Source organism: Phocoena phocoena, chromosome 19 (genome assembly GCF_963924675.1).
Source record: "Phocoena phocoena chromosome 19, mPhoPho1.1, whole genome shotgun sequence".
In the NCBI taxonomy this organism is placed as follows: domain Eukaryota; kingdom Metazoa; phylum Chordata; class Mammalia; order Artiodactyla; family Phocoenidae; genus Phocoena; species Phocoena phocoena.
The window spans coordinates 38,702,466-38,715,984 of record NC_089237.1 but is presented as its reverse complement, the minus strand read 5'-3'; the positions used below and the strand labels follow the sequence as shown (position 1 = coordinate 38,715,984).

The following is a 13,519-nucleotide window of genomic DNA, read 5'->3' as shown; positions in this document are numbered from 1 at the left end:
GCCAGTGACTGGCCAAGAGTCAATAACTGGGATGTGAAGGGGGAGACATGCAAAAGACAGACAAGATAAGCTGAATATCCAGGACTTGGCCAACATGAGATGAAAAAGAACAGTTATGGAAACAGAATTGGCAAATGGGTTCGATATAAGGAATAAGGGAGAAGAGAAGGGAAGCTTCAAGGACAAGAAACATTTTAGGTCCAAGAAACTAGGAGGATGTTTCCTAGTTTCCTGGTTTTAGCAGGTGGCTGTCTATATAGTCTATATTTGGAAACTTTTTTTTTTTTTGGCTGTGTTGGGTCTTTGTTGCTGCGCATGGGCTTTCTCTAGTTGTGGTGAGAGGGGGCTACTCTTCATTGAGGTGCACAGGCTTCTCATTGCGGTGGCTTCTCTTGTCATGGAGAACGGGCTCTAGGCACGTGGACTTCAGTAGTTGTGGCACGTGGTCTCAGTAGTTGTGGCTCGCAGGCTCAGTAGTTGTGGCACACGGGCTTATTTGCTCTGCGGCATGTGGGATTTTTCCGGACCAGGGCTCAAACCCATGTCCCCTGCATCGGCAGGCAGATTCCTAACCCCTGCACCATGAAGGAAGCCCCTGGAACCTTTTTAGATATGGAAGATTAGACCCTAGAGGCACAATCTGGAAAGAGACTGAAGTAAAGAGAAGACTGACCTCTTCAGCAAAGGACGTTAGGAACTTGGGGCGTAAGCAGGAGAGGGAAGAGAGAGCCTGACAAGATGATGGGGGACTGGCCACAAGGAGAAAGATTCTACTAAGAAAATTCCTGACCAGGGGACCACAGGATCTGAGCAGGGATTTCTCAAATTTAATTATTTTAGGGTATCTGTGATGTCCTGTGATTTAAACTCTCTCTTTCCACCCAATTCTTCAGTAAAATCTGTTATACATACAAATGGGGGTGGGAAAAAAAAGACATTTCTGAAATTCCATCATACATGCCCAGCTGTATTTGGGGTGGGGGAGGTTATTTCTTACCAGTTTCTGGAAGAGGAGCAGGCTTGTCTGGTAGTGGTCGCCCCCTAGAGGCCACCTGGTTCATGGCGCCTGCTTCCCATCAACCCCACAGGTGACCAGTTCTTCAGGGACTCTGAAGGTGGTGGTTGTGGACTCGGTCACTGCGGTGGTCGCCCCACTTCTGGGAGGTCAGCAGAGGGAAGGTGAGTGGTGTGGCAGAGCCCAGGGTTGGGGTCTTGATCTTGCCTCCCGGTTCTGGAGTCCTGTCTCCGGCCGGCCTGGTCCCCGATGCCCTGCTGCCCACCCTCTCTGCTTTTTCTTCCCCAGGCTTGGCCTTGATGATGCAGCTGGCCCGAGAGCTGAAGACTCTGGCCCGGGACCTCAGCGTGGCACTGGTGGTGAGGAAGTGGACTTGGCTAGCCATCCTTGCCTTACCTCTGGTCCCTGGGCTTCACCAAGTGGGGAGATGTTCTTTCCAGTTACAGTTCTTTATTTCCCTTAAAGAGCAGCTTCTGAACCCCCAAAGTGGCCCTTTGGGAAAGGACCATAGCCCAACTTCCCTGGGTCATCTAGAGCACCAGACTGGGAGGGGATCGGACCTTAAATAGCCAAGGGATCAGGGACAGTCTTGTTTTTCTTTTTACTTTCTTTAAGTCAGGTTTATTGAGGTATAATTCATACAGAGTAACCTCCTCCTTGTTTGAAGTTTGATACAGTCATCTCCAGCCTTGTTACCCCACCGCAATCAAGATACAGAATATTTCTGTCACCCCAGAAAGATCCTCCAGCCCCAGACAACCACTGATCTGGTTTCTGTCCCAATAGTTTTGCCTTTTCCAGAGCTTCATAGAAAGGGATCTTTTGGCTTTTAAAGTAACTTTTTCTGCTTATGGAGTAGTTTTTTAAAAGTCTGCATGCTTCTCATAAAAGAGGGTAAAAAATAGTTAAATATGAGTCAAATTTGTAATTGATCTCCACATCCACAGAAACCATATTAATAGTTTTATATACCTCCATAGAGTCTTTTTTCTCTGCATATATACATATACTTTTAACCAACTTTCCAACTAAACTGTAATCTTGTTAAAAAAAAAAAAACACACACACCACCATTTCCCATGTCTTTTAATAGATTCTTTAAGAATGCCAGTTTTAGCAGCTATGTATTATTTTGTTTAATACCTGTGTTACAGGGGTGAGGAAACCTTTCCTCTAAAGGACCAGGCAGTAAATACAGTTTGCCTTCCCTATCCGTGGGTTCTGCATCCGTGGATTCAACCGACTGTGGATTTGCGCTGTAGTTGGTTGAATCTGTGGATGCAGAACCCGCAGATACGAAGGGCCAACTATACTACACCATCTTATTTTATTTATTTATTTATTGGGCTGTGCTACGAGGCATGTGGGATCTTAGTTCCTTGACCAGGAATCGAACCTGTACCCCCTGTAGTGGAAGGACAGAGTCTTAACCACTGGACCACCAAGAAGTCCCTTCTCTATTTTAACTAAAACTACAGTGAACCTGGAATGGAGAGAAATATCCTTGAAATGATCACTCCTCCTGAAGTAGCCACCTTGCTATGAGTTAGGCAGATTAAATTCAGTTGAAATTTTGAAATCTAAAAAAAAAAAACAGAAGAAACACTACAGTGAGCATCCTTATACCTAAATCTCTTTACATATCTCATATTTCCTCAGACTCCTAAAAGTATAATCAGTGAGTCAGGGACAAACATATTTTTAAATGTCTAGATATGACATTGCCAAGTTGCCGGGAAGGTTATAGTTTTTGTGCACCTACCAGCAGCATAAGGGGCTTTGTTCTTCTATTCTTTTGTTCTTTTTTTTTTTTTTGGCTGTGTTGGGTCTTCATTCCTGCGCGTGAGCTTTCTCTGTTGCAGCAAGCAGGGGCTGCTCTTTTATGTGGTGTGTGGGCTTCTCTTGCTGTGGAGCATGGGCTTTAGGCACGTGGGCTTCAGTAGTTGCAGCACGCGGGCTCAGTAGTTGTGGCCTATGGGCCCTAGAGCACAGGCTCAGTAGTTGTGGCGCTTGGGCTTAGTTGCTCCGCGGCATGTGGCATCTTCCCGGACCAGGGAGTGAACCCATGTCCCCCTGCATTGGCAGGCGGATTCCTTACCGCTGCACCGCCAGGGAAGTCCCTTCTTCTGTTCTTATACTGGGTCCCAAGGCCTCCCTCTGCAGACTGTAGGATGTATGTGAGCACCTGCTGTGTGCCAGGCTCTGGCTTAGGCAGCAGGGATTCAATGATGAACAAACCACACCTCTGCCCAGGGGTAGGGTGGGGAGCAGGGGTTAACCTCAAGAGGATGCACTGAGGTTGGCGTTGCTTACCTGAGACTAGCCTGGGCAGAGCAGAGCTGACCGGCCTTCCAAAACCCCTCCCACGTATATACACAGATGCACACCCTGACACAAAGGGGTGGGTGCACGTAGTCTCAGGATGCCTGATTGTTGCGTTGGGGTTGTAGTGGGCCTAAGCGGACAGCACTGCTTTTCCCAGACACATGCCCCGTTACCATTTATTGGAATCAAGCCTGGGACGTTGTGGTTTAGTGGCAAGAGCTCTGCACAAGTCAGGAGTCCAGGGTTCTGATGCCAGACCGTTGATAAGTTATGGAAGCTTGGGGAAGTTGTTTCCTTGTACTAGGCCTCAGCTTTCCCATCTAGAAAATGAAGCCATAGGAGCAGATGTCCTCTGTACCAGCATTACAGATCTATAAGCCTTTGATTCTTTTTGCCGCAGGTGACCAATCACATGACCCGAGACAGGGACAGCGGGCAGCTCAAACCTGCCCTGGGACGCTCCTGGAGCTTTGTGCCCAGCACCCGGCTTCTCCTGGACACCGGCCAAGGTGCAGGAGCATCAGGCAGCTGGCGCATGGCATGTCTGACCAAATCTCCCCGTCTGGTGAGCCAGCCCCAGGGGAAAGCCAGGGATCTGGGCCCTTGAGGGTGGCTTCTGTGCCCACAGATAGTTCCTCATCGAGGAACTTCTGGATACTGAGACCCAGCAGCCAAAGAGGCTACCCACTTGGGCTGCTCAACTGAAAAACTCACCTTCCCCTCCTGTCTTGTTCCAGCCAACAGGTTTCCAGGAGATGGTGGACATTGGGACCTGGGGGACTCCAGTGCAGAGCCCAACATTACAGGGAGATCACATGTGACTTGCTGTTGATTGGGACAAACCCTCCCACCATGGGACATGGTGGCTGCATAGAAGCTCTCGGGCTGGGCAGACATCTTAGTCCTTAGCTCCTCTCTCTGGAAACACAGTGTTACTGGCTAGAGAGGATGCTACTGTGGAAGGACCCAGAAATTCATGCCGGTACCAGGTTTTCCTCCCTTGTGTCTACCACGTATGTTTCCAGCAGGCACCGAGTTCAGTGTCTTGGGCATCTCTGAAGAGGCATGCTGGTGCCTGGACAGATAACCCTGTGCATCGCCGTACTGCACTCCATCCTAACACAGGGACCGAGTCTGAGGCCTCTAGCTTGACTTTGCTTCCCTTCTTCTTCTTTTTGTTTTTTTGCCTCTGTTTTTCCATCTGTAAGATGGGGCTCCCTTTCTTTTAACTCTCTCTTTGAGTTACCGGGTGGAATTAACCTTGTAAGTGCAAAACTCTTCTTTATCTAGGTCCTGATATTAAAAGCATACAGAGGAAATTCTCTGAGCCCCAGAGCCATCCATTTTCCCCCCAGAAGGTGGTTTTTCAGTTTCCCCTAGTGAGGCCCCAAAGAATGGTTATTCCTCTTTCCCTCTTGCCCATTTGGTTTCACAAACCTGCATGCATCACTATGACCAGGTGAGACTGGGAGCTCACTGCAGTCCCAGGAATATAATTTAACAGGAAGGGAAGATGTGACCTGGTCCCCGTGAATCCAGCCGCTTGTTTAACGTGCGTGGGGCCCTGTGGGGCCCCTCCACAGTGTCGAGTAACCAGAGGTGCTGAACCATGGCCTTGCCCATAAACAGATAGAGGAGAATTTGCACAGTAAGTAGAGCCAGCTGGGAAAATTGATGCTGGCATAAATAATACATGGTAAATCTAGTCCTTTATGTAGAAATTCATTGCCAGTGGCTCCAACATGCAATATAATTACCCCTCTCTTCCTGCCAGCTGTACCACAGCCTAGTGCCCTAGTGTATGAAATAACCCCCCTGTCTGTTATGGGCACTGTGGCCATCCCTCTTCAAGCTATAACTCTGGCTGGGCGGGGAGGAGGACACCAGGGAAGAGAAAATAAAAGACAAAGGAGAGAAATGATCAGGATTGTTCACTGACCACAATTTTTTTTTTTTTTTTTTTGCGGTACGTGGGCCTCTCGCTGTTGTGGCCTCTCCCGTTGCAGAGCATAGGCTCTGGACGCGCAGGCTCAGCGGCCATGGCTCACAGGCCTAGCCGCTCTGCGGCATGTGGGATCTTCCCAGACCAGGGCACAAACCCGTGTCCCCTGCATCGGCAGGCGGACTCTCAACCACTGCGCCACCAGGGAAGCCCCACTGACCACAATTTTTAAAGGAAGTTTGCCTTTCTCGGTTTGAGAGCCTGTCATGTAATTAGTTGCTTGGCTGCAGGAAGAGAGGTCAGAGTTACAGGCCGAAGACAAGACATTTAGAGGTGATGAACACAGCAGGGATAAAAGCAAGAAGCCTGGAGGACTGGGAACAAGTGGCAGACCAGCCCGAGGGTATCTGCCTGAGTAAGGACAGGCTCGGTAAGCTGCAGACTGGAGGAGGAACCCTGGCGCTGCTGCTTTCACAGGCTCCCAGGAGAAATGAATCTTCAGCATCCTTACACCAGGAGTGTTTGGCGCATAATTGCAACCGTAGTAGGAAACAAAACGTTAAGCTGGGACTGGCACGTCCCTGTCACTTGTACCATTTGGGCATCCGGAGCCCACGCAGACATCACCGATCAATCAGGCATTCTTTTTGGCAGAGCTCAGAGTCCTTTGCAGTTTTAGTTTTTCTCCACACAGCACTCCAGGTATCCACAAGCAGTCAGTTGGAACTGGCGTTCAAGGTGGAGGCTGGTTACCATCTCTGCCCCAGGCAGATCTTCCATATGTCCCATATGTGGTGTTGCGTGCTTGGTCCTTGACTCAGGACCCTACAGTAGTGTGGTTTGAGAGGGCTGTAAAGATCATAGGCCCCATCTTGTCATTTAACAGAGAAGGAAACTGAGGCCCAAAGAGGAGAAATGACAGTCCCAGTGGCAGAACAGGGGCTGGAACCCAGGACTCTCGATTCCTCAGCCAGGACTCTGTGTCCATGTTGCCTTTAGTTTCCAATCGGCACAGTTCTGTCCTCAGTGGGGACTTCTTCCAGCCACAGAGCCTCACCGAGGTAGCCTCTCTGGCCACAGGAAGGCGCTCCATTCATTGCTGCTGCAGACCACCCCGTGACATTTCTGCAGGACTTTGCCCCTCACAGCTCGCTTCCTCCTTGGCCTTGCTCTCAGACCGGGGCTTCACCTCATCCTCACGCTGAGCCCACACACTCCGCTCCAGGCCAGCCACCCTGCGAGGCTTCCCTAACAGGCCTAGGGCCAGGCTGGCCCTCCTGCGCATGTGCCTTTTGCTCCCTTTGCTTACATGTCTGCCTCCGCCCAGCCCTGACTGCGTCGGTGCACACCCACCCAGACATCCTCCCTTTTTTATGCCTCAGCTGGGGTCTAGATAGACATCACAATCCTCCTGTACCACTCAGACTTGTCTTATTGTCTGCCCATGAGCCCAAGATCCCCTTGAAGGGCTCCCACGTTAATTTTTCTTTTGCTCTTTCCACAGTATGGGAGCTCGGTAATTGTTAGATATACAAATGGGTGGGGTTTAAAGATGGCAGAGGAGAAACGCAGGAATGTTTTTCATATGATCTAGTCATTGAGGTCCCCCCAGAGTGTCTTTTTACATATCCTTCTACAGAGGACTGTTGTATGTCGTTGGTCTGATATTACACAACGTTAATGTTGAGTCCCTACTATGTATGTGCTAGCACTTCATGGCTTTTGTTAGGCACGTGAACTCCCAAAGACTCTCAGGCTCAAGGTCCATGTATCACTGTGGCTGCTGTCCACTGCAAGTAATGAAACCTGGCTGAAAGAGGCTTAAACAATAACATTTGTTATCTCTAGTAACACGACGTCCAAGGTTGGCTCATTTGGCGGCTCATCAAATGGCGTAGGACCTTTCCATCTTTCTGCTCTGCTCTCCTTTTGTGTTGGTTTTGTCTTTAAGCTCATTCTCATCAAAGCAGTCATTCTGGGCTTCCCTGGTGACACAGTGGTTAAGAATCCTCCTGCCAATGCAGGGGACACGGGTTCGAGCCCTGATCCGGGAAGATCCCACATGCCGCTGAGCAACAAAGCCTGTGCGCCACAACGACTGAGCCTGTGCTCTAGGGCCCACGAGCCACAACTACTGAGCCTGTGTGCCTAGAGCCCGTGCTCCGTGACAAGAGAAGCCACTGCAATGAGAAGCCTGCTCACTGCAACGAAGAGTAGCCCCTGCTTGCTGCAACTAGAGAAAGCCTGCGCACAGCAATGAAGACCCAACGCAGCCAAAAATAAAAATGAATAAATTTATTTAAAAAAAAAAGAAAACGGGGATGCTACTAGAAAGGAGGGAGTGTGCGTGGAGGAGTTGGACATTGGGTGGGCAACCACTAGTATCTGCCAAAGTCCAGGAGGCAAGTGTATCAAGGCTCACATGTGCTTAGGCCCTTTGTCCCCATCTCGTTTAGACCTACAGAAAGCCTTCCATCTTCTAGACAGTAAATGGGAGTTCAGTGAGGTTATGGACATAAAGCTAATAAGTGAGCAGCACCAGATCCAAACTTGAATCTGTCTGATTCCAAACCCTACTTCTTTCCATCCTTATGCTGCCTTCGGCTGTGACTATGTGAATGTTTCAGTTAAATTTTTCTTTGTATTTTGCCCCGATAGCAACTTGGTTACCCATCCCAACCTCTTTTTATCTTTGTTCACCGTAAAAGCTGGATCAGAGACCTACTTTCTCAGCTCTTTCCGATTTCCCGTAGGGAAGTTAGGAGGGAATGACAAACACTCAAAGAAGGGAGATATTGTTGATAATAAGGTGAACCGGAGGTTTGGGGGAAAATAAAGCTGAATGAAAAACAACAGTGTCTGTGTGTGCCTGAGATGGGAGCCAGCAGGAGGTAAGTGATTTATTTTATTTTATTTTTTGGCACGGCATGCAGCATCTTAGTTCCCCGACCAGGGATCAAACCCGCGTCCCCCTGCAGTGGAAGCGCGGAGTCTTAACCACTGGACTGTGGCAGGGGGGTGGGGGGTGGGGGGACGTCCCAGGAGGTAAGGGATTTAGATGCACATCCCAACTAGGTTTTACTGTGCTCTGGCATGGAGTTGCACTGGGGAGAGTTAAAACTGTCCAGTTGCTGGGGATGGGCATTGGAGAAGGCTCTGTGATGCTTGGAGTTTAAATTAGAGCTAGGTAGATTATTCATCCAAGCTTACCCTCAAAAAGATGTTTCTCTCATGTTTTCCTGTCTTATTTCACTGGCTAGACTAACTTCCGGTGCTAAGTTGAATAGAAGCAACAATAGCCATCCTCCTTGTCTTGTTCCTGATTTTAGTGAGCTGTTTCCAGTATATATATATATTTTTTTTGCGGTATGCGGGCCTCTCACTGCTGCGGCCTCTCCCGTTGCGGAGCACAGGCTCCGGACGTGCAGGCTCAGAGGCCATGGTTCACGGGCCCAGCTGCTCCGCGGCATGTGGGATCTTCCCGGACCGGGACACGAACCCGTGTCCCCTGTATCAGCAGGCGGACTCTCAACCACTGTGCCACCAGGGAAGCCCTGTTTCCAGTATTTTATCATTAAGTAAGATGTAGGTTCCCTGTAGTTACCTTTTATGAAGGTAAGGACCTCAGTGTGTTTCCTATCTATCCTGGAGAGGGAGGCCAGGTACTGGCCATTCCATTTGATATGTGTAGAATTCTCTCTCCCAGCCAGTGGAAGGTCCATGCATCCCAGAGCTGTACAAGTGCACTTCAGCTGCTGCACAAGCTTGAATCCATGAGTAGGCTTTGAATCCTAGCTCTTTGCTGCATCTTTAGTTTCTGGCTGTAATAGTCTCAATATAAGCCTGGGTTTTTCCAGAAGACAATGGGCGTATGCTGAAAAGTGTACAAAGTCAAGGAGCAAGATTTTCATCTCATCTAACTTGGTCTTAGCTCTGATACTTACTGTATGTCATTGGATGAATTAACTTCTTTAAGCCTTAGTTTCAGCCACTGGGAAATGGGGAAAATAATACCTATTGCATAGAATTGCTTTAGGGTCATATAGCTTATGTAAAACACCAAATACTTACCCAGCCATGTATTGAAACACCCTACCACTGATTTCTTAGGGAATAATTCCCTCGGAGAATAACCTCTGATAGAAAAATTGGGGTTAGCATCCTGTGTCCGTTTATCACTTCCTGTTCCATTCTGGGTTAACCTATACAACCTCTCTCAGAAAGGAATACTTTATATTTTGCAAAATTTATTAGGTCCGGAGAATTTAAGAGCTGGTGAAGTAGAATGATGATTTGGGATTTTGGAATCAGGGGAAAATCTAGGTTCAAAACCCTACTGGGTCCTTTCTGGCTGAATTACTTGGACAAGGTAATGTCTTTGTCTTGTTGGTAAAATGTATGTTGCAGGGGAATTACCTTTTCCTTATTGGTAAAATATATGCCTCAGGGGAATTAAACAGATAATTTATGTAAAGTGCCTTTCACGGAGTCTGACACATAGTAGGTACTCAGTCACCATTAATTTTTCATGCTCTTGCCAAAAGTAACAAAAATCAGGGCTCTAGGACTTACAAGCCACGCTGCTACTAATAAAAGAAATATGATTTACTTTTTCACTGCTGTTTGGGGAAAGGCATGTGCTTCATAAATATGTATTGGAAAGTACTTAGCAAATGAGTAGAAATAATAAAAATACATCAACGTAAACAGCTCCTATAAATATGTCACTTGGTAGACAAACTAGTGTTTTATTAGTACTAAATACTATTGCTTGCGGAAAAGGATTTCAGATTACTTGCACAATGGGTACGTTATTGAGTGCCTCTGTGGAAGGGCACGATAAAGATGAAAAATAGTGATGGTGATAATACTAAAGGTGGAGAAAGGAGTGTGGGTAAATGCAGCTCTGAGCCCTCCTCGCTTCAGCGACATGCACATTATTTAGCAGCGTTCCAATGATTTAGCTGTAATATATACCAGAGGGCCAAGAAAAAATCCACAAGGATATCATGAATTCTGACACCAATTATTAGGCCAATCAGTGGCTTAAGTGCACTCCCTTTCGGAACTGAGCACTCAGCTTAAGAACTAAGCTTACAAAAAGACATCTCTGGGCCTCCCCCCATCCCTTGCTCTGGACCTATTAACTTTCTATGATAATAATTAACATCAAGAGAAGGAGAGACTGGGTGGGGAATGATGTGCCTTAATCACAGGTCACAAAGACCTTTTAGAAATAAGATACACAGCTAGCTGAAAGGTACACAGCTAGCTGATGAATGGCTGGGTGGGCTCCTCCACACAATCATCTTCATTCTACCAGGGCCTTCCTCTTAGCAGTTTCCTCACTTTCTTAAGGTGAAACTAGCTAACTCTGGGGGCTTAGACTGGGAAATGCTGGAGAGGGAGGTGCCGTTAAGTGAATGGGACAAACGTGGGTTTTGATGTCCTCCAGATCTGGCTTCTAATACTTTCTAACTATGGGACTTTGAATAAGCTAGTGAACTCTGGTGGGCCTGGGCTTCTTTCATGGTAATTTTGGGGACCATCACCTGCTGAGAGCCACTGTTGTGAGGAACAATGGGATATGAAAGTGAGGCAACTTTGAAACTTTTATTTTGAAACGAGTTCTGAGATGTTATGGGACTCGCTCAGTGTCACCAATCTGCACCACGGATCTGGACCCTTCAGCACCTCGTGCAGAGTTCGGTAACCAAGGCAACGAGGAGCCGCGGACGCCCTCACACCAGTGTACCGACGCCTGGCCCGGTCTCAGACTCGGAGGTCTCCGCCTCCCGCGACTGGGCTCCGCCAGGGGGCGCGCGCGGTGGCCGCGCTCTAGCCCGCCGCGCGGCTCCCCCGTCTCTATGGTGGCTCGGGAGCGGCAGGAGCGGAGGCGCGCTCCCGAGGGGGGGGCGGGGCCGCGCGAGGGGCGGGAGCGACCGGGCCGGGAGGCCGGGGATGGGTAGGGGGGGCCTACTTCCTGGGGCCGGCTGTGAGGATGTCGCGACCGCCCCCGGGTACCCCTCAGCCCCGGAGACGCCGGCGCGGCTCAGCCCGCAGCCCCCCTGCCTGAGGCGTCCGCGGCCCGGATCCGGCCCCTCCCCACCCCTCCCCTCTCAGGTGCGGGCGGGGCAGGCGGCCGCGGCAGGTGAGGAGGAGGAGGCGGCGGCGGCGAGCTTGGCTCCGGGAGCGCCGGGCCTGGGGTGGGGTCCCGGGGGAGGCCGGAGTCGGGGGCGCTGCTCGGCCTCGGGTCTCGCCAGGCTGTTGTCCGGGGGCGCCTCCTCTGTGCGGGGCGCGGCCTGAGACTCTCCTTGCCTACAGGGGATGGGGGACGCCCTGCCTCGCTGGAAGTCTGCGCATTCAAGGTAGCCCGCACCTGTCCCATTAAAAGTCCCCTCAAAGGAAGCATTTCACCTGTGGGGGCAGTAACGGGAGACGTGTGTTCTCAAATATTTCCAAACGCCCTACAGATCGGCACGTTCAGTTGGCTCGTGGGGGGAAAGATGCCGCTTTACAGCATAGGAAACCGAGTCAGGTACGCGGCGGCCTGCGTCTGCATTTTAAGGAACTAGCTTGACCCAGCTTCCTAGTGCAGGAGCCCTGCGGGCGTGCTGGAGGAAGGTGGAGGCTGGAGTTTGGAGGCTTGATGGAGAAGTTTGGGGATGTGGTTTTCCTCTCCCCCCCACCTCCGCCCCGCCCAGGGTCCACTGTTCTCTCTTTTGGGAGTTGTCCTCTGTTCATTTGAGGTGATGTGTGTGAGGTCGCCAGTGGCTAAGACGGAGAGGGACATGGGGCCTCTGTGCAGCTGGCTGCCCATGAAACATTTGACTAGGCTTGGGGAAGTATGCTAGACCTGGGGAACCAGAGCGTCGCAGACGTCTGCTCAGAGCTTGATTTCAGGCTGGCAGAAGATAGAAACAGCAGCATATTTTCTCCTTTTTTGTTGGTCTGTCATTTGTTCTAGGAGAAAAAGCTGCTTGTGTAATCAAGGAAGAGTGTACCATGCTCCTCCCTGTCTACCCCAGGGAAGAATTATTGTTAGCTTGGAAATAGGGCTTTACCCACAACTGCCACTTTGCACCCTGGCTAAAGGCCACTGTTAACGTAATGAACAAACATCCCCAGGTGCATGTGGCCTTCTCAGAAAGTAAGTTCCTTGCCCATCCCTGTTACAGGTGGTTTGGAGGACAGAGACTTCCTGTCACCCCTGTTGGTGCAACTGTTTGGGGAGCAGTTGTGGTTTTCCTGGTGATAGTTCAAGTTACTGAGGTGCGGCCAAGGCTGCCACTTATTGGAACCTTTTTCTAGGAATGGGAGTAGGCAGGGGACATGGTGCTGGGCTGAGTTTGTGTACAGAATTCTAGGGTTGGGAGCTAGTTCACGGGATTTCAGGTTTGACAACGTCTTTATCGTTTTTTCCTGATTGCATTCTTTTTCACGTTCAAGGAAATAGATGATGGCAAGCATTTCTGAAACATCATGGCATATTTCCTAATAATTCTGGACTTCAGGGTACAAGTCATAAATTACAGTTTATTTAGAAGTGTTATTTTCTTAAGTTTGAAGATTGTCTATGACGGTTGCAGCTTGACGTCATAGATGATGGCAAGCATTTCTGAAACATCATGGCATATTTCCTAATAATTCTGGACTTCAGGGTACAAGTCATAAATTACAGTTTATTTAGAAGTGTTATTTTCTTAAGTTTGAAGATTGTCTATGACGGTTGCTGTTAGCCCTGTTGGCAGGGCTAACAGATAACTTGATTGTGCATGAAGCAAATTTCCATGCAACCTAGGACACACACACACACACATTTTAATGTCTATTTAGTTTGGAAGATCAGCCCACTAAAAACTTTCATATTGATCAGGAAGACAGCTGTTATCCCAACTGTTTACATTGGGATCGGGGATTGTAAATCTTCTAAATTGACTTAATTTAACCAATTGCTAAAATGACCTGCATTAAAAGAGAGCTATTCTCAAAGAGGTTAGAAATTAATTTGTTTTCAAAACTTTCTCATGGCCAAAAGCCAGTTGATAATAACTCTGCTTAGCACCCTCTAATAAGAATGCCTCTTTAAGGCCTCTTAAAATAGCAGTGGGAAAAGCATATTCAGTAACCAGCATTTTAAAAGACAGAACAAACGGCAACAATAACAAAAAAGGGCACAGTTTCTTCCCTAATTACATGTCCATTGTGATGTTTAATACAGTCACACCCATCTGTAA

General features: G+C 48.8%; 1 protein-coding gene across 1 annotated transcript in view; it reads left to right on the top strand.

The window, feature by feature from the left end:
* The window catches only part of RAD51D (RAD51 paralog D), a 14,683-nt gene extending 10,522 nt beyond the window's left edge, over positions 1-4,161 (top strand). Inside the window, exons 7-10 of the mRNA XM_065898019.1 lie at positions 1,089-1,179; positions 1,304-1,374; positions 3,741-3,905; positions 4,078-4,161. Coding sequence (XP_065754091.1) covers positions 1,089-1,179; positions 1,304-1,374; positions 3,741-3,905; positions 4,078-4,161 — 411 coding nt within the window. The remainder of the gene's footprint in view (positions 1-1,088; positions 1,180-1,303; positions 1,375-3,740; positions 3,906-4,077) is intronic.
* Positions 4,162-13,519: the final 9,358 nt, after the last annotated feature.